At 41.2% G+C, this 21,394-nt stretch overlaps 1 protein-coding gene across 1 annotated transcript in view; it reads right to left on the bottom strand.

Annotated features, from left to right (window-relative positions):
- The window catches only part of NCKAP1L (NCK associated protein 1 like), a 158,684-nt gene that overhangs the window by 113,521 nt on the left and 23,769 nt on the right, over positions 1–21,394 (bottom strand). Inside the window, exons 8-17 of the mRNA XM_072134686.1 lie at positions 19,609–19,657; positions 17,027–17,183; positions 14,288–14,344; positions 13,897–13,993; positions 13,711–13,820; positions 12,258–12,390; positions 10,747–10,828; positions 8,287–8,345; positions 3,717–3,862; positions 929–1,061 (exon numbers count right to left, since the gene is read on the bottom strand). Coding sequence (XP_071990787.1) covers positions 929–1,061; positions 3,717–3,862; positions 8,287–8,345; positions 10,747–10,828; positions 12,258–12,390; positions 13,711–13,820; positions 13,897–13,993; positions 14,288–14,344; positions 17,027–17,183; positions 19,609–19,657 — 1,023 coding nt within the window. The remainder of the gene's footprint in view (positions 1–928; positions 1,062–3,716; positions 3,863–8,286; positions 8,346–10,746; positions 10,829–12,257; positions 12,391–13,710; positions 13,821–13,896; positions 13,994–14,287; positions 14,345–17,026; positions 17,184–19,608; positions 19,658–21,394) is intronic.

The following is a 21,394-nucleotide window of genomic DNA, read 5'->3' as shown; positions in this document are numbered from 1 at the left end:
GATTTATACTGTCATGGGCTCTGGGCTGTATGAATATTATAAGCCCTACAAGTCTGGAGGCTACATCTTGTAATAAGATCAAGCTTTTTGGGAAATGGAGGATGAGTCCCTTCTGTCTGCTATCAGTCTGAGGTTTCAGGACCCTGGGAGGACTTTCATGTCTATTGAGAGCAAAAACAGATGTACAAGGATTTCATGGGCGAAGATGTTGCTGAGTAAAAAATGGGTGGCCAAGGGCCTCTTATAGCTACATTGTACTGTAGCTCCCTTGACATCAAGCATGACCTTCAGGAAGCCTAATGATATGATGCAGGCTTAAAACCAAACCGGTATATATATTCCAGAAGGAACATTCCCAACTGTAGACAGCAATGTTGTGACCTGGTTAGGTCTCTTCAGTACAGTGTAGGCAACTGGTTTGGCTAAATGAGAGGCTTTTGACTAATTTCGGAAAGTAAGAGTTTTCCTTGCTGAGACTGCCAATTAAGAGCGCTGTGTAGGCGTCTGGAGACTTATAGCTGTTTGGGCTCCACTAGGGGATTCTGGACCTAAGCATTTATTATATAAGCATTTTCCGTCTTCTGACTTCACATGTGTGAATCACATTGCACAACTACTTTAAGTCTTGTTTCCTCTTTTTTTGGTTGCTTATTACTCCCGACTACCAACAAATCAACAATTAATGTTTTGTTTTTCACCACAACCACAGGTAGAATAAGCCAGAACTGAACAGGCTAACAATTTTAAAGAACTGAAATCCAATTCAGTCTGTGGCCATCAGAAACCAAAGAGATTCATGTATAATTAATAAGGTACTGGGACTGAACAATAACGTGTGCAGAAAAACACAATGTGGTCTAAACAACAAGATACGCTGCTAAGGTCAATAGGGCTATTTTGTTACTTTCTGTGAAATGTTGTATCTTACCTCCTCTGGGCACATCTCATGAGTGCTATTCAAGAAGTGCGTGCAGGCCAATGGAAAGGCAATGGAGTAACGTAAAGCTGAAGGCTCTTCCATTGTTAACAAGAACATCTTCTCGAATGTGCGCACGTGGAAACTATAAAGCATGCAAAGAAATATGCAAGAGATACAAATGGTATTAGAAATGCCATGAGAAATATACACCAATCACTCATTACACTAACAGCTCTGAGCCATGATGACGTGGACTTGTTGAGACCACTGAATGGGGCTTTTTTAATGGCGGAGAAGCCATAATGAATCTCCCCCATTAAGACAGAAAACTGCTGACCTGCTGACCCCCTTCCCACAGCTGTGCGAACAGACAGTTTTCTGCCCATAGCCATATTTATTTTGGTCACTCCCACAAACTTGACTAGAAAGTGGGTGCACATGAGTGTGAAACTCTGCATTTCTGCCCCCACAAAGAAAAGGGATTACTTCTGTCATGGAGGAAAGTAATTTATCTTCAGTGTCTAGTAGATGGCACATAAGTTAAACAATGCTAGTTGCACATTTTTTTTTACCACTTTTTGTGAGAATTTTGGAATGTTCTTTTACCCTGGCCAGAGCCACTTATGCTTTTCCTTGCTGCATCTTTCAAGAACTGACTGTTTTCCTTAAGCAACCTGCAGTACCTGTATATGTGAGCACCCTTAACCTATAAACTTTGATCCAAAACTGTTAACCCAATATCATCTAGTTACAGGCGGTCCCCGACTTAAACAGAACCTATGACCACAGAAAGGCACAATAAAAACTGTACCTTACTGTAACTGTTTTTCCAAGGTTCCATTGTGTCTCCTGTCTGTTGAAGCTTTAGTCCAAAAAACACTTTATTAGCTCTTTTTCCCATGAATCCAGTCAAGGAGGCAGGAGAACTATTGGATACTTTATGAATTAGTTCCTCACAGTTTTCTAGATCTCTGCTTTCTAGATTTCTAAGCTTCTATGTTTTCTTCCAGGAATCTGACCATGGTCACACAGGTACATGGCTCGTTATATAACACAGCTCTGATTACTCTCTGTGATATAACGAGCCGTGCACCTGTGTGACCATGGTCAGATTTCTATCCACTGAAGGTACACATAGAAGCTTCCAATAGAATGACAGCAAGCAGAGATCTAGAAAACCGTGAGGAATTGATACAGAAAGTGTATTGGAAAATTGTATAACTTTTTGTCAAAAACATTAAAATTAATTTGCTGAAATGGGAAAACCCCTTTAAGATCTCCTGCTTCCTCACGGCCACTGTGCATGGTAAACCCGACCCTCCACACACCCATCAATACTGCTCCCTGATCACATCACTACAATAGAGTCTGAAATTATCATGCATGTGCAATACACTGGTCATTATGGTGCAGTGCCGTCTCCAGAGTTGCACCGCTCATGCATGAGCACTGGCCGGGAAAAAAGCAGGCAAAAAGCCGGGGATAAGCCGTACAGCCCCACAATGACAGGTGCATTGCACAAGCACGCTAATTTGAAACTCTATGGTAGTGACGTGACCAGGGGGCAGTATTGATGGACATGCAGAGGGCCCATGGGGTTGGTGGCTACGCTCAGCAGAGACATAGAGGGACAAGCCAGGGGGCACGGCACGTGTGTATATATGAAGTCAATGGCGGCAATGAGTGCACCGCTGTCAAGTCAATGGCGGCAATGGCGACAATGAGTGCACCGCTGACCCAATCCCCTGCAACCATGCATAATCCCCCACCAACCATGCCCTCCTTCATTCCCCCCTACAGCCCCCCTGGCGTGGAGGTGGCGGAAAAATAATTACAAGTTCTGGCAGTAAGCTTGTATTTGTGATTATTTCAGGGCATCTATGCCAGTGTTCTGGTGTTTGATGTCTATATACTATATGTATATGTGATTTATATATTTATTGTATGTGTGTATAAATGTATGGATGTGTTCATACTGTACATGTATATAATGTGTGAGTTTGTAGATAATGTATTTTTGTGTAATAAATGAGTGCATTATGTGCTTATGAGTCTATGCATGTTTGTATATGTGTAAGATTATAAATATGTGTACAAGTGAGTGTATAAATGTGTGTGATTGTATAAACATGCGTGTCAATATTTTCTTTAAGGGACAGTGGGGGCCCATGCGGAAGTCTGCTATGGGGCCCAGCCTCTCCTAGTTATGCCACTTCTTAGGCCAACGCTTTAATGGACAGGAGTCCATTGGAGACACTTGGAATCTTGGAAAAATAATTACAGTAATCTATAAGGTACTGTTTGGGGATTATCTTGCATTATTGGGGTGAAAGTTGCCCTTTAAGAACAACTGACTTACAGACAACCCCTAGTTAAAGACGGACCCTTCTGCCCCCTGTGCCCTCTGGTGATGCCCTCTTGCTGCTTTACTTTAGTCCCAGGCGGGAATGATCAGCTGTAAAGTGTCTGTAATTAAGTTTGTTCCCATGACAGCAACTGGAAACTCCAATTTCACTGGGACAAAAAAAAAAGAATCGTTGTATAGAGCTACAAATATACCAGTTCTGACTTGCATACAATTTCAACTTAAGAACAAACCTAAAGAACCTATCTTGTATGTAACCCGGGGACTGCCTGTACTAAGTTACTGAGTATGGAAAAAATGACAGTCCCTGCAAATTCCAATATAGGACAATCCAGGTCATAGTTCCATCTCCAATTATTATGTCTTTTTTTTTTACATAAGATTGTTTAGCTTTATTAAAATAAGGTTACAATCAAATAGCATATTACAAACCAGAAGATAGATAGATCAGAGGTCTCAGTAATAAGATCCTCTACGGAATCCAGCATCCAGGTGTGAAACATGATCAGATTCATCACTTTACCCAGGTCCGGGTTTTCACGAAGAGATAGGGGGGCCTTTTGAACACTGGTATAAGCCTAAACAGGAAACATGTAACAAAATGATCAAAAAAATATTCTCTCTCAATCCAACCCTAACAGCTCATGAATTAAAGGGTTTCTTTACAGTGTAAGGCCGGCTTCACATAAGCATATTCAGACTATGGAAACAAACCTGTCATTTGGCCTGATTCCATGGACTGCACACAGTAGTGGATTATAATATAGGCAGATTGGCCGGTAGCTCGGGGCCCAAACCTTCTAGAGGGGCCCTGGCCACTCAAACCACCCACCAAATTTTATACTGAGAAGGACCTTCACCCATGAAATCCTGGTACATCTGTTCCTGCTCTCAATACACCTGTACACAAGAGCCATTTCAGGACCTTTCAAGGTCTTCCAAATGTCCTGAAACACAGATTGAAAGCAGACAGAAAGGACACATTCTCCATTCCCCAAGAAGCTTCATTCTTGTGCCATATGTAGGATATGTAGGAAGTCAATTACAGCTATCTTCAGATTTGCCATAAAGACTTAATGCAGCAGAAAGGTACCCCCATTATTATCATTGGTGCGGGTCCCAATGGTCAGACGATTACCTTCTATGTGTTGTGAATAGACGATGACAATATTCAATTTTTTATTAAAGGACATCTACCACCAGGATGAAGGACTGTAAACCAAGGACCCTTACATACTGGTGTCGGTCCCCTCTGGCAGGATCTGCTCTTCTATTAGCTTCTTATATCCCTGTTTTTACTAAAAAAATGCTTTGAACAATTATGTAGATAAGCCTCAGGGGCTCCTGGCTTCATTAACATCGATGGAGCCTGGAGCCCCTCAGACTTTTTGAAAAAAAATAGAAGAAGAAGCTAAAAAAGAACAGATCCTAATGGGGGGGGGGGGGGGCACATACCTGAATAAAAACGTACTTGGTTTATAGTCCTTAATTCTGGTGATAGATGTCCTTTAAACATTTCTCTATGTATGACTTTTGCAGCTACTATGTTTTATACTACACATCCTGCAGCAGAATAAAGTTTAGAAACAAATCCACTGCTGTGCTATTACTTACCTCGAAAATCTATACCAACATCTGTTATAACAGATTAATAAAGGCAAAGGGGCACTAGTCTTATAAATCCTTATAATGCTATGTTCACATGACGGTTTATACCTACCTGGTAATTATATCTGTATGAATAAGATATTAGGAATGTTGTTAACTATGTAAATATAGTCTTAGGGTTACAGGGATTTTACTCTATTTTGTAGACAAAGATATGGGTAATATTGTACCATCTCATTCTTCACTATGAAATTGCAGTGTAACTACTATGAAATGTGCTCATCTGAAGAATCAGAGGAATTCTAGTCCCAATAGTAGTATTCCCTAATGTCAGACCTTCTGTAATCGCAATGCAATGGAAAGAGGATGAAAGTAAGAGGAAGCCATCCTCCAGACCTGACTTGTCACAGCCTGTCTCTGAACTTTGGGGACCAGAATTACTAAGCCAAGGTGTATTAATGTATCATTTGTTTCATCTATTTCCATTATGGGAACACAGCAGGCTATCAATTTTAATGAAAGTTGTGGTGATGATGCCAATGACTGTCTAAATGAAAAGCTGCGCCATGTTTATTTATATTTCCTATTACAAAGCAGAATGTATCCAACAAAAGAACAATAGCTGAAAAACACAGCGAACCCTGATGTGGCTGCCAATAACTCAGCTTTTAATGAAATCTCATACGTTCTATGTCACTGACCTCTAGTGGTCAGTAGCATTATTGCACATTGAAAGTAGCGTATTGCAAAAGAGTGAAGAAATCAGGCGATACCTTTCTGAGGATAACTTAGTATATTTGATGGTGAGCTTTTTCGAGAAGACTAGTCCTCTTTGTCTGACATGATGTTATGCATGAAATACACTACACAGTGATCATCAAAGGATATTGAAAAAACTTTAAAACAACAGAATAAAAATATACAAAGACATCTATTTTCCAACAAAAACCTGTGAGGCGAGACAAGAGAGCTCTGGCTCTTATCTGCTTGTGGTCTCCATGTACATTTAGAGCACTTTGTAAGGCGTTACATGTCTGTGTTTTACTCCCATTCTCTGTGTCTTGAAATGTCCCATTAAAATAGTAATCTGCGAGTCCATAGTGCAGTCCTGTCTGGAGAAATGTGCGGCCACTGGGAGATCTTTCCTTTTTTTTTATGTCAGATTGGTGCGAGTTCAAGCACTAATGAAGTCTCTGGCCTTTTCCACATTGGAAGACTTTCTGGAAAATGTCCCCTTGGTCTTTTGTAACTGCAGTGAGTATGGGAATAGAATTTTCCGGCGTATAAAATAACTTTTTAGCCCCTGAAATTCGTTTGGCACCCCTGAAGCAAACACCCACCCATGAAACAAAGACTCACCCTTAACACCCACGATCGGTGCTAGCACCGATGACCTCATGGGGAGCAAAGGTCCAAGACAAAATGTCAGCAGCAAAAACATTTGGCTTGGATCGTTGATCGTCATGGGGGAGCGTCAATCTGTCTCCATGACAGCCTTGGGTCTTTGTGTGAGTGACACATTGTAATAAATGATCAGTAAAATCCCCATATACTGCCATAGTATGGCAGCATATGGAAGGATCAATCAGGCAACCTATGGTTAAAGTACCCTAAGGGGTCTGAAAAATAGTAAGTAAAAACAGTAAAAAAATTAAAATAAAATAACCCCTTTCCCTAAAATTGATATAAAAATAAACAGTAAAAATCATAAACATGTTAGGTATCGCGGTGTCCCAAAATGTCAGCTCTAACCAAATATAATAACGGTTATTCCCGATGCATAACTCTGTAACGGAAAAAAGTGCCCAAATGTCCTAAATGCCACTTTTTTGCCATTTTGCTACATATAAAAATTTTTATAAAAAGTGATTAAAGTGCTGTACTGTCCTCAAAATGGTAGCAATGAAAACGTCGGCTCATCTCGAAAAAAATTACACCTCAAACAGTTGTATACAAGTATGAACAAGTTGTTAGCACCAGAAGATGGCAAAATGCAGATTTTTACAGGAGGTAATATGGTCATAAAAATGACCATATTGAAATGAAATCAGATTTTTTTTTTACCATATGTGTGTTGGAAGGGGGTAGTCTTATACTTCGCGTATTTCCCAAACTATATATTTTAACTGTTAAAGTTGGGGGTCGCCTTATACACCAAGTCATCTGATACGTAAGAGAATAAGTTAATGCACCTTACAAAGTGGTCTTAATGTACATGTCTGCTTCATGACCTCCTACCTGGACACCACAAGCATGTAAGAGCCAGAGATCTCTTGTCATGCCTCAAGTTTTTAGTCTTTTAGTGTAAAATAGATGTCTGTATACATATCATTCGGCTGACGAAGAGAAGTAGTATTCTCAAAAGCTCAGCATCAAATATGTCAAATTAGCCTCAAAAAGGCATTGGGGTATATTTACTTACCCGTCCCGTCGCGATCCCTGCCGTGCGTTGTCTGACGAGGATTCGGGTCTGCTGCGATTCGCTAAGATCATGCGCCCGAGATCCTGCATGTGGTGCTTCCCCGCCCCGCTGAGGTCCGCCGGAGTTCACCTTCTTCTTCCCGGTGCATGTGAGTGCTTGATCTTGCGACACAATTTGCTTTTTAAATTCTGCGGTTTGTCCGAATCAGTCAGGTTGTCCGATGTCCTCGCCCCCCGATTTGTGTTGCCTGCAAGCCGGCGCCGATGCGACACAATCCGATCGCGTGCGCCAAAAACCTGGGGCAATTCAGGGCAAAATGGAAAAGAATTGCGAAACCCGACGAAAATGCGGTGTTGGGACCCTTAGTAAATGTTACTCATTGTCTTATTTATATTTCCTCTTCTGCACTCTATGGCTGTCACGGTACAAATGTACAATATGGGCCACATTCATAAAGCAGTCTGTGCCAGTATTCTGGTATTCTGGAGTAGACGACACATAAATACATGTGCAAACTGTTTGTATATGTATTAATGAAGTGTTTGCGCCATTGTCGTATCGCGGCTGCACTATGCACACAATACTGTGCACTTAAAGGAGTGTTCCGGTGCATATTCAAACAGGCCATCACTCATACTTCGGAAATCTGACATAATTGTGATGCACGCCCATTAAACTGAGTGCACCAAAAAAAACTCCTGCACTCAGCTCTTGCACTTTGGGTGCCCGCAGGGTGCTCCAGATTCATGAAGACTGCGCTCCATCCGTCATGAGGCGCACTCTGCACGATAGTGAGGCAAATTTGCCCCTATTTGCATTGCAAAAAATTACATCATTGATAATCCCTTTATGTTAGGCGCTGCATGTGTATAAACTTTACTATGGCACTACTGTGCATGTTAGTTGGTGCCTAGTGTGAGGTACCTAACCTGCTTGTCCATAGCCCATAGGTGCGCTTCTCATATTTATTACCTGCAGTCGGAACCAGTCCAGTCTCAAAGCTCTAAAGTCAAACGGCTCCTTGTCTTCAACTGCAGAGAAGAAAAATAACAAGACATGAACTTCTAGTTTAGAGGTTTGGGTATAATCTACTTTAAATAGCCCAATAGCACAATAACCTCCGCTGCAGGTGGCTGCCTGTACATTGGCAGTATACATTGGTCTCCCATTAATGTATTTGCTTATTGATGACCTAATGGTCTAATCCAAATGAACTCAAGACTGCAGATGGATAATTCAATAGTCAGCATTCATTTTAAAGCCCCCCCCCCCCCAACTATAGCAAAACTCAATATATAGCTTCTGTTATGCCTTGAGGCCTGTAGCTGTCACTGGATTATATACAGCCACTCTACTGTATATATAGTGAAGCATCTTATAGGTAGAGATGTAGCTTAACACTTGTGTTACTGTGCACTTGCAAATTGTTAGACCTTTATAAAAGGCGCTCATTAAGATCATGAAATCATTTTCTTATCTACAGTATAAGAGATGAATTGTAGATTTGTAGGGGGTCTGACTGCTGGAACTTTCCATGATGAATGTGTAGTTCTTAATATCCCCATCTTAATGGACTGATGGATGTACAAGCACACTGCTGCTGTCCTATGTTGTATGAGGCTGCCAGGCCCTGTTTAAGCCACACATTTTGTAATATAATCATGACCAAAAGCTATATGAATAAATGTTTTGGATTCCTTAGGTTAAGTTAAGTGGGTTTCCTAAGTATTTAGAGGAAATCTACCATCAAAATAAAGCATGATAAACCAGGGACACTTACTCATAGATCTAGGCACTGAGACGGTGGTAATTATCTTATACTTGTTATCCATGGCCTGCTTTCTTCAAAAATCAACTTTTAAAATTATGCTAATGCGCCAGAAGGGCTTTGGTGGTGTTAGTGGAGTTCTTAGTGCTGAAGATTCACGGTCTGTTACAATGAGCAGAACATGTCTCACCCTCCCCTTTCTCTCTCCCTCCTTCACCTGTCTGTATAATTTAGCAGCATGAAGTCCAGGGAGAGGAGAGACCTGCTCAGCTCACTGTAATAGTCTGTGAAGCTGCAGCTCGGAGGGGTTCTGAAAACAGCCACCAGAGCCCTTCAGGCTCATTAGCATAATTTTAAGAGTTGATTTTAGAAGAAGGGAGGCCATTGATAACAAATGCAAGAATATTACCACAGTAACAGTGCTTGGATTTATGAGTAAGTGTCCTTGGTTTATGATGCTTGATTTTGATAGTACCATATATACTAGTTTAAGCCTAGTTTTTCAGCACAAAATTTGTTCTCAAAAACCCTAATTCAGCTTATACTCGAGTCAAGAAAGAAAAATAGTCAAAATTCACCTTTCCGACGTCACCCGTAGGTCCTATGCTTGATTTGATGATCCGGTGCCACCGCGGGTCCTTCAGCTTCTCTTCAGGTTTTTCTGCTCCTCTACAGAAGAATTCGAAGAGGACCAAACGACCTGAGGCAGCACTGGAGCATCGGAGACAGACTGGGCTGGCTATATACTACAGGGGCTGGGCAGGCTGTATACTATAGGGGGCAGGCAGGCTATACACTACAGGGTCTGGCAGGCTATACACTACAGGGGTCTTGCTGGCTATATACTTGGAGGCTGTGACCAATGCATTTCCCACCCTCGGCTTATACTCGAGTCAATAGGTTTTCCCAGTTTTTTGTGTTGAAATTACGGGTCTCGGCTTATACTCGGGTCGGCTTATACTCGAGTATATACGTTAAATGTGGGTAAATGGTAATTTCCTTTAAGTTAAAACAATCTGACTGGTGAGGGTCTGACTGCTGTGACTCCCACGATCACGGGAACGTGGCCCTGCCACTCTAGTCACTGTCAATGGCAGCGGTGAGAGATAGCCAAGTACTGTGCTCAGCCATTTATATCCTTCCTATACAACTGAATGGAAAGGCAGGACACATGCTTATCCTGCCGCTCCACCTATTAGTTAGAAAGGGATCCCCCATTAGTTGAACAGCTGGGGGTTCCATTCTTGTGATTGGTGGATCTCCCTGTAGTCAGACCCTCACCAATTAGCTTGTGGTGGCATACCCCGTGGAAAGAGGAAAAGTTGTGCCATAAATCTGCAAGGAAAAAATGGCGCTCTTCATGTTTTTAAATTACAAAAATAATTTAAAAGAAGTATCCCCATCAATTTTCAATGATCCCTTTATAGCAGAAGTTAAGGCAGAGGATAACGTCAGCCTTTCTAATACAACCAATACACAAATATAAAAAATGTGCTATTGTAATATTATAACAAAAAGGCAACAATGTTTCACAGTCTTATTCGAGGCTCTGTACATTGCACTTCTGCAGATTGTTTACCGGCCATTGTGGGAATACAACTGCCTTCTTCATTTCCTAAAAAAAACTAGAGCAAAGGGGAACAACATTTGAGGACGTGTATTACCTTGTTTTATATTTAGGGCAGACAATGTGCTCACAAAAGATGACATGATCACAGAATCCTCTTCTGGGCAGACAGTCAGATTCTAGAAGTAACATTCAAAAAATATTAGAATATGTTTCTTATCATGGTCACAACTTAGACAGTTACTGATTTTGACAAATAAAAGGCTTAATAAAAAATAAAAAATACCATCCAAAAATTTAGACAGGGTTTGGTAGCAGTAGGTAGGGGTTGTCCGACTTTGATAAAAACTGTAGAGGTGAACTAGGGGACGACTGTTAGAAAAATAAAGCTGTACTTACCACCTCCAGCACTCCCAGTCTCCCTCGCCGCAGTCCCTCAGTGCCGTGCACCTGTTTGTTTATAGGGGAACGCCACCTCCGCTCCGACTGATACAGCAATGGCACAAGGGTTAGGTGGGCATGCCAGGTGGCCAGAAGCAGTCGAAGCGGAGGTGCCGTACCAATGTAAGCAAGCAGGCACACGGGAGCGCCCCGTGAGACCGGGAGTGCCCAGAGGAGGTTTGTATAGCTTTAATTTTTTTGACAGTCCCATACCCCCAACTCACCTCTAGAGTTTTTATCAAAGTCAGACAACCTTTAAAGGGATCCTGGTGTGAGGATTTAGGCCCATAAATCACCACCAACCTGTTATCCAGGACAGAGTTAGGATCACAACGCTTTATTCTGGGAGATTTTGTATAATGCAGAGAAAGATTGAACTGCTGTATACAAATACTATACTATAACAGTGATGTGGTCAGAGAAACGCCATGCTAGGATGTCCCTACTGGCTTCATGTCCCATAGTCTAGAAACTTCATCACAAGTGTGCCTGGCCGCTGCTGAAAGATAATGTACTTGTCCTATGGGTCAAGCCAGAATGGATCCGGCCTGTATGACTCTTCTGCAGCCTTGTGACTCCTTGCAGGTCATTTGTATGAAACACTCTAAATTCTTAATGCTAAATCTCCCAGAATATAGAAGGATACTGCTGCCCTGGAGAACAGGTTGATAGTGGCTTGTGGAACTTTATCCTTGTATTCTAGGGTATAGGATAAAGATTTATTTTGTTTAATATCCACAAGATATGTCATAAATATTAAATATGAGAATGACCCTTTAATGCAGCTGCCATGTATGGAATACTGAGGATGCAAAATATGTATTGAAATAGGTATATGAAAAAATATTTATGGAAATTTTACACTCAAGTACCCAATTTTGTAGGTGGGTTAACGATAGTATTATAACTAACTGTATCCTGGGCACTGTTGTTTTTTGGTGCTAGGGTCATAAGTATGAAGTTAGCTGCTATACGTGTCTGCATGGGTTTCCTCCGATAATACAAAAACGTAGTCATAGGGAATTTAGATTCAGAGCCCTTCTGGGGACAGGCTGCATATGGCCTCCAGGCTATAATTAATCTACCCATAGTGTAGAATTAAAGTGCATTTTAACTAAAGCTGACAACATTATCATTATTTATCAAAATATATTCCATATAAGTTACCTGTATAATATCACTGAGAACCAAAGCATCAAATTTCGACAGATACTGTAGATGATAACGCTGAATGATGGGCAGGTTCTTTCTTAGCAATACCCGGATTTCTTCAATTAGAAACATTAACTCTGCCACATGTCTAGTATGAAAACATACAAAAGAGATTATAGTTCTAGAGTTTGGGATATATTTATTAGTTTTTTATTATCTATTTTTAGAATAAGCCATCAATATAGATAGGCAATTAAGGTCTGGTTGGTGGAAGAGACATCTAACTCCACCTTCATCCAATTTATAGTGCTGGGCTTGAGCCCATACCTAAATAGTTGACCATTACAGGGACCGCTGACCACATATTGATGGCCTATTCTAAAGATGAAAACACAACAAGAAAAAGAATGCATTCAAAAGGCTCATGTATGATGCAAAAGTATAAATCCAAGTTTATTCCAAAAAATTATTTGACAAGACAGACAATCAAAGAGCAGACATTTAAAATCAATTAAAAATCACTATGTACAAGAATACATACAGTCACCCAGTTTGGTGAACTGTAAACAACCTCCTGACCAACACAAAATGAGTGATGCAAGGCCTGCCTGACTGTTCAATAATAAAATGAAGGCTATATTGCTAAATGCCCAAGGAACACAGTATCACCGGGTAGGTGTGTAAATGCCGAGAGAATATTACCAACCTCAGGACCCTTTGAAAAGGTGGAATGATATTGCTACAGGGTAAGCATGTTGACAAAGGGGTAACGAGAGGATGGAGAGTAAGGGTACCCAAGCAAAGGTGTCAACGGTGAGCCTAAGAGCAGTCAGGAGAGGCACAGGTGGTCAGGGGTGGCGGGTTCCCAATTTGGGTGATACTGTGTTCCTTGGGCATTTAGCAATATAGCCTTCATTTTATTATTGAACAGTCAGGCAGGCCTTGCATCACTCATTTTGTGTTGGTCAGGAGGTTGTTTACAGTTCACCAAACTGGGTCACTGTATGTATTCTTGTACATAGTGATTTTTAATTGATTTTAAATGTCTGCTCTTTGATTGTCTGTCTTGTCAAATAATTTTTTGGAATAAACTTGGATTTATACTTTTGCATCATACATGAGCCTTTTGAATGCATTCTTTTTCTTGTTGTGTTTTCGGTTAATTAATTGTGCGTTGGCTCTATTAATACTTGGTTGTGCTACACCCCCCCCTGCTGTTATTACTATTCTAAAGATGAGCCATCAAAAAAGTCCTGGTAAGCTTCCTGAAACCCCAGTATAAAGGTGTGGAGAACTGAAGTTATTCGGACATCCTAGAACATCCTTTCTGCTCATGGCATGACCCAAAACCACTGTCATCCAGATTAAACCGACTTTATAAATTATTTTTAAGATTCTGAGCCAAAAACATTTTAGATGATCTCTGAAATATTTGATAAATATACAGAAAGGTTTGCAGTTTACTTACACATCTATGTAGTCTTCTGGGGTCTTGGTTTTGGTGACATTCTCCGCATGACGTACCAGCCAGTTTATCTCATCACGACAAAAGGATAAAGCCATAAATGCATACAAAGCCTGAAAGAAATAATTATGCAAAATTATTACAAGTTCTACGTAATAGTCTTTATAATATGAGCTCCTGAATCTTTACCTTCGGCCCTAAAAGGCCTGGTTCATCGGCTAGGATTGTCTCCAGTTCCCTCACTGCCGATCTGAGATACATACGTCTGGCACGATGAAACTGGCCACTTTGGAGATAATTCTTTTTTTTAGTCACATAAATATGTATAGCATTTCTACAGTAATATCCACAAGAACAATAGACTTCAATATTGACAAAGTGAAGGAAGAGCTGTACCTTCGACCTTAGCGCCTTGCCAAGTCTTTTTGTCAACTCCTTAACCGAAGCTGAGTTTTCCACTATGTTGAAGAATTACTTTACTATACTTTATGCTATTCTCTATATCACCATTTGCCTTTAATCATTTTTAGACTATGAATAATGACCTGTTTTAAAAGTATCTTTTACAAGGGAGACTAACCTCTGTGTCATGAAATGTTCTTTGCATTCCTTTACATCCCCTACACGCTTTCCGTACCTAATCAAAAGAGACAAAAATATCACATAACAAACAGAATTGTGTATAATCAATTTATATTGTATCAGTTTATGTATCTATGAATAAAGTCCTATGATAACATTTTAAATTAATTGGAAATATATACAGACGGTCCCCTACTTAAGGACACCTGAATTACAGACAACCAATAGTTAAAGACGGGACCTCTCAGCCCACTGTGACCTCTGGTAAAGCTCTCTGGATGCTTTACTATAGTCCCAGGCTATAATGATGTAAAGTGTCTATAATGAAGCTTTACTGATAATCCTTGGTCCCATTACAGCTAAAAAGTTTGAAACTTATATAGTTTTGACTTACGGTTCATACAAATTGAACTTAAGAACAAACCTTTGGAACCTATCTTGTATGTAACCTGGGGGCTGCCTGTACACGGTGCCAGCACCATCACTGGGAATACCCAGGCAAGTTCTAGGGCTCACATAAGGCTAGACATAAGGAATTCATGGGGTTGAAGGGGCTGTATCTAATGAATTCATTGGGTGTGAGGAGGGCTTATATAAAATAACCATGAGGGGGCTGTTTGGGATGATAAACTTGGGGATATTTTAGGGAAGAGGGGACGGTTTTAGTTTCTGAATTTTTAATGGCACCATGTGACTTCACTGCAAAGGGGCCTACTAAGGCTCTGTTGCCCAGTGGCCTACTGAAACCTGGAGCTAACACAGGTAAAACACAAGGCCTGCAGCTCCGGCTCCATGCCCCTCCACTGCAATTAGTTCTAACAAGCCTGTGACTGGGCTACTATGGAGCAGGTACTATGACTGGGCTACTGGGGAACAGGCACTGTGACTCAGCTATTGGGGAACAGGCACTGTGACTCAGCTATTGGGGAACAGGCACTGTGACTTGGATACTGGGGAGCAAGTTTTGTGAGTGGGCTACGATGGATCAGACAGTGTGACTCGGCTACTGGGGACCAGGCACTGTGACTCGGCTATAGGAGAGCAGGCACTGTGACTCGGCTATAGGAGAGCAGGCACTGTGACTAGACTACTATGGAGCAGGCACTATGACTGGACTACCATGAAGCAGGTACTGTGACTGGGCTACCATGGAGCAGGTACTGTGACTGGGCTACTATGGAGCAGGTACTGTGACTGGGCTACCATGGAGCAGGTACTGTGACTGGGCTATCATGGAGCAGGTACTGTGACTGGGCTACCATGAAGCAGGTACTGTGACTGGGCTACCATGAAGCAGGTACTGTGACTGGGCTACTATGGAGCAGGTACTGTGACTGGGCTACCATGGAGCAGGTACTGTGACTGGGCTATCATGGAGCAGGTACTGTGACTGGGCTACTATGGAGCAGGTACTGTGACTGGGCTACCATGGAGCAGGTACTGTGACTGGGCTACCATGGAGCAGGTACTGTGACTGGGCTATCATGGAGCAGGTACTGTGACTGGGCTACCATGGAGCAGGTACTGTGACTGGGCTATCATGGAGCAGGTACTGTGACTGGGCTACCATGAAGCAGGTACTGTGACTGGGCTACCATGGAGCAGGTACTGTGACTGGGCTACTATGGAGCAGGTACTGTGACTGGGCTACCATGGAGCAGGTACTGTGACTGGGCTACCATGGAGCAGGTACTGTGACTGGGCTATCATGGAGCAGGTACTGTGACTGGGCTACTATGGAGCAGGTACTGTGACTGGGCTACTGGGGAACAGGCACTGTGACACGGCTAATTGGAAACAGGCACGTGACATGGCTAATTGGGAACATACACTGTGATTTGTCTATTGCGTTTGTTTAACTTCTTAACATGTAGCTACATTTATACACAAAAAAGACGACAATTGCCCCTTTTAGAACAACCACTGGGCTGATGTGGCCTGCCACTGAAAATTAGTTTTATACCCCTGGTCTATATGATCTATCCCTCCTGCTGTTATGACCAAGATTAGCTCTCTGGACAGAATATAAAATGTTTTATCATTTTTTTTTCTCAATATAAAAGAACGATCGGGACATTAAGGTTAATGAAGAAAGTCAAATATATTCCACTTTCCATTATTCTGGGTGAACTTAAATTGGAGGTATAATAAAGTTGAGTGAGTGTACATTTGCACAGAATATAGAGTGCACAACTGCAGGGCTGTCACAAGACAGTGGGGATATTAATAATACCGTGTATGTCAGTTTTCTCACATACGAGGCATGAAAAAGTTGCAATTCCTGGCCCTCCATGAGGATTTTTGCACTTTTTTCAACTGTGGTCATGGGGAGGCAGGGGATTTACTACAGCCTGATCCAGAATACCAGCACATGTTATAATTGAGACCTAGCATAGATTTCTTTCCGGTCCACAGGTCCTACACCACACTTACTAAGAGGCCAAAACCTCCTAGTTGTGTCTTGCTGCATTTGAGGTGTCAACCCCGATACATCATGCAGATACATAACTCCACTTATCACCAGAATGGAGAATTTGTTCCTCCACATGAATAGATCTTTGATCTTGTAAGTGTTTGTCCCAAGCCTATGTTTAGGCAATGTGATCACGACTTACAAAGTCCCCCTATAAAATAGCATGTTTTGTAAAAATAACTTAAAGAGCAAAAAATGAAAAACTGGTTTCTGTCAACCACACCATGAAAAGCTGTAGCTTGCATATTATGAATATATACATACCCTTTAATGCTGCCGAAGAATTCCTCAGTAACACGGTGTATCAGCAGGACATCATCCCGGATCAGTGTGACACAGTGGGAACCTTGAAGTGCCAATTTCCATAGTTCTAAGCTTGCCTGGTATGTGTTAAGTGCGCTGTGCGAGAGCAGAAAGCCAACTAGAAACAGAGACATATATAGCTGTAAGGAGAGGAGCTTCACATTAAAAAAAACATAGAAGACGCAGGAAAAAAGCTGAAGCAAATAATTTTACTTTTACATTGTGACTGTAAAAACATTTTGACATTTTGAAACATAAACATGGATGAATGTGTCATGTGAATTTATGACTTTTTATGACTCCTCAGACCTGGTGGGGTCATTCCCGCTATGGACCAGATTTCAATCAAAGGACAATGAAAATATCTCACTCCCTATTTTCTACAATATTTACTGCTATTATTGTTTTCCCTTCTCTCCTTACATTTGTTGTTCTGTTGGGAATATCCATGCTTGTTCTATTTTCTGAGATAAGGACGTTTGCAGTAGGGAGAATAGACAGGACTAGATGGTGAGGAGTTGATATATATATATATATATATACACACACTATGGGAAAAGACAAGAAAAGGAGAAAAAAATGGGTCCTATTGCTTTTTCCACTAACCAGAAATCCATCACAATTGCCTCACAAACCCTAGTCCGCAACTGGTCAACTGGTCAACAATCCCTTTCTACCCCAAAGTGTAAAACACAGAGCAAAAGACAGTACAAACAGATAAGTAAAGTTGCCAGATCCAGGTCAAAACAAAGGGGGCAAACGCAGTACAAATCGTATGACAGTAGAATAGTCTAAACACAACCCAAAATTCAGGTTACCTCGAGACAGAGTTCAGAAGCACAAGAGTAGTATGGAGCTAACTAAGAATTTCTTTAGCCAGCACTTTAGCAAAGGTGGGCATGATTCTTATGTAATATCAGAGCCCTGGTCCCAATTAGTGATTAGGCCAGATCTCAGAGATCCACACAATACAGAGAGCAAGAGAGTTATGGGAGTAGAGTGTGAAGCTGTCAATCATTAAAGGGGTATTCCCATCTGGGCATTCACATCTAATTAAATTCATTTGTCACATGTAAACATTTCTTCAATTGGATGTTACTAAAAAGAATGTTCCTGTGTGAAGATAATTTCTCATAAATGTAGCCATGTTGTCCCTTAGAAACGAGATGGCTTCCTCGGATACGGCCACCTCACATTTTGGCAACAGTGGCCAGATATGCACTATTGAGCCGTGCCTGACCACATGGATACAGCGATCATTACCACAGGACGGCTGGGGGTTATGCAGTAACCCCTCGGACATTTAATATTCAGAAACTGTTTGTTTCCTTGTGCAATCCCTCCAGCAGAGGTGGCCGTATCCAGGGACACAGTCTTGTTACTAAGGGACCATATCACTACATTTAGTTTCTTCACACAGGAACATTTTTTTAATAACATCTAATTGAAGAAATGTTTATATATGGCAGATTTTTGAAGCTTAATGTGAATGCCCAGATGGAATACCCCTTTAACTATAGATGAACCAGGGGCAAGTTGGTGCAAATTAATCCAAACAATTTAGCAAGTCCAATCCTGTGTTCACACTACAGTGTTCAGCGCCTCCTCAGCCGCATCCCATGGACAGAGAGTGAGGCTGATAAAAATGTTACATATATATTGTTTAATTTTATCATCATTATTAACATAACAGATCAGTAAAGTAATAATAAACAAATGTGTTTTTCCCCCATGCATTGAAGGTAAAACTGCAAGTTCTGAAATGTACTGGTTTGACTACTATCCTGCATCATGCTACTAAGTTTAAGTCATGCTTGATGTTAAAGGACACCTACCCTCAGGATTATGGATTATAAACCAAGTACACTTACATGCTGGTGTGTGCCCCCTTTGTCAGGATCCGTTCTTCTATTATCTTTTTATGCCTTTGTTTTTACGAAAAAAAGACTTCAAAATGACCCTGTGGGGCTCCACGCTCCAGGAGGAGTTAATGGAGCCTGGAGCACCTCAGGCTCATTTGCATAGCTTTTAAAGCATATTTTCTTAAAAATCGAGGGCATAAGAAGTTAAAAGAAGAGCAAATCCTGATAAAGGGAGCACACAGCAGCATGTAAGTGTATTTGGTTTATAATCCCTGATCCTAATGGTACATTTCCTTTAAGGGGGCTTCCTTCATAGTAGCATTGAGGCAAAGTTTTCCTTATCCCTCCCTGCAAAGAATATTTGCATATTTCCTAGAATCAGAGGAGCATACATTGTCTTTAAGTCTCAGTAAACCATTAATGGTGACCTTTACTCTTCATGAGGAGAATAGTTTCTTTAGAAACAGGTAATTGAGATGATTAACATTGAACAATTACCTATTATTCCTTAAAATCCATGCATAACTTGCTGCGAGGACTTTTTTTTATCATGGAGGGAGGGAAACATTGATTTGATGTCCCTTATTCAAGTGTCAATTGTTTCTATGGACATGTTATATTCTAAGAATATTACTGCAGCAGACAAATAATGATGTCTTTGAATGAATAGATAAAACTCACTCAGGATCCATCGTTCCATTGTTTCAACTGATAAATATTCACAAGGCATCTGAAAGAGACATATCAGCATTTAGACATGATATATTTGATCTGTTTGGTAGTTGCCCAGGGATTTAAGCAAATGCATATTCTGTGCAAGGAACACAAAGAAAGAAGCTAAATATACATTATACGCAGAATTATATACAGGCAGTCCCCAGGTTACGTACAAGATAGGGTCTGTAGGTTTGTTCTTAAGTTGAATTTGTATGTAAGTCGGAACTGAATATTTACAATTGTAGCCCAAGTCACATTTGTTTGGGTCTTTGTGACAATTGGATTTTAAAAATGTTGGGTTGTCATAAGAACCAGGATTAACAATAAAGCTTCATTACAGACACCGGTGATACCTGTTATAGCTGTTTATTGTAGCCTAAGGCTAAAGTACAGTAAATTACCAATTACCAGAGGTCCGTTTGTAACTAGGGGTCGTCTGTAAGTCGAGTGTTCTTAAGTAGGGGACCGCCTATATATGGAGGGTTTCTAGAAACAAATGATGTAATTGGTAATGCAATAAATGTTTCACTATGTATCCCTCATGATAAGGATCGGTTTCCCATGCCCAAGCTATAGAACTTCCAGTTTCATCTGAACTGAATGGGGCTCATTTACTAAGGGTTCTGCGGCCGCACTTTCGTCGGGTTGCCCGAATTTTTCCATTTTGCGCCAAATTCCAACAGAAATCGGGGGGCGTGGCTGTCAGAAAACCTGACGGATTTGGAAAAAATGTGGAATTTAAAAACTAATTGTGTCGCAACATCAATCACTCACATGCACCAGGAATAGGTTGGTGAAATCCGGTGGACCTCGGCGCAGCAGCGACACCTGGTGCACATCGGGCACATGACCTTAGTGAACCGCCGGAAGACCCGAATCCTTGTCGGAGAACGCTCCACTGGATCTCAACAGGACGGGGTAAGTAAATGTGCCCCAATATATCAAGTCAGTTCTGTGGGGTTTTTAAACTGCAAAATCTAACACTCAAACATAAATGAAGTTTCCTGGCCCAAATGCATCCCTCCCTTTAAAATATGAACTCCTATCATGTTTAGAACCAACTCTTTCACTACCAACACTTCCCACAAATGTTTTAAGATTAACCCTACCCTACTTATATGTAAAACAGATAGATAGTTTCCCACTATTTGTCAATCTGCAGCATTTTGCACCATCTACTGCTGGAGAGCAAATGATGGACTGTAGCATAGCCAAGGGGTGGAGCTTAACAACTTCCTGCTGCTGCCAGTTGTCTTGCATCATGTTACAGGACGGTGAGGAGAAATCTTTGTTGCACAGTTCTATGATATATTTATCTTTAAACAAAATCTACTATAAAAATCATGCATCTCCTTTTAGATGAAAGGAGACCATAGATAACAAATATAAGAAGAAAGCCACACGAGCACATTTACTTACCCATCCCTGGCGCATTCCCCGATGTGCATTGTCGGACCGGAACGCACTGTGCCGCTATTCACTAAGATTGTGTGCCCGATATCCTGCATTTGTCGCTTCCCCGTTCAGGTCCGCCGCAGTTCACCTTCTTCCTGGTGTATGTAAATGCTTGTCCTTGCGACACAATTTAAATGTTAAATTTCGACCCCGATTTCTGTCGCATGAAAGCCGCTGGCCTAAATCCGATTGCGTGCGACACAATCCCCTTCTTAAAACCTGTCCGAGCGGCGCAAATCCCAAAAAAGGCGGGAACTACGACGGAAATGAGATCCGCAGATCCTTAGTAAATAAG

Source organism: Engystomops pustulosus, chromosome 2, assembly GCF_040894005.1.
Source record: "Engystomops pustulosus chromosome 2, aEngPut4.maternal, whole genome shotgun sequence".
NCBI classification, from domain to species: domain Eukaryota; kingdom Metazoa; phylum Chordata; class Amphibia; order Anura; family Leptodactylidae; genus Engystomops; species Engystomops pustulosus.
Note: the sequence above shows the minus strand (reverse complement) of the source record. Positions and strands in the feature narration are given on the sequence as shown.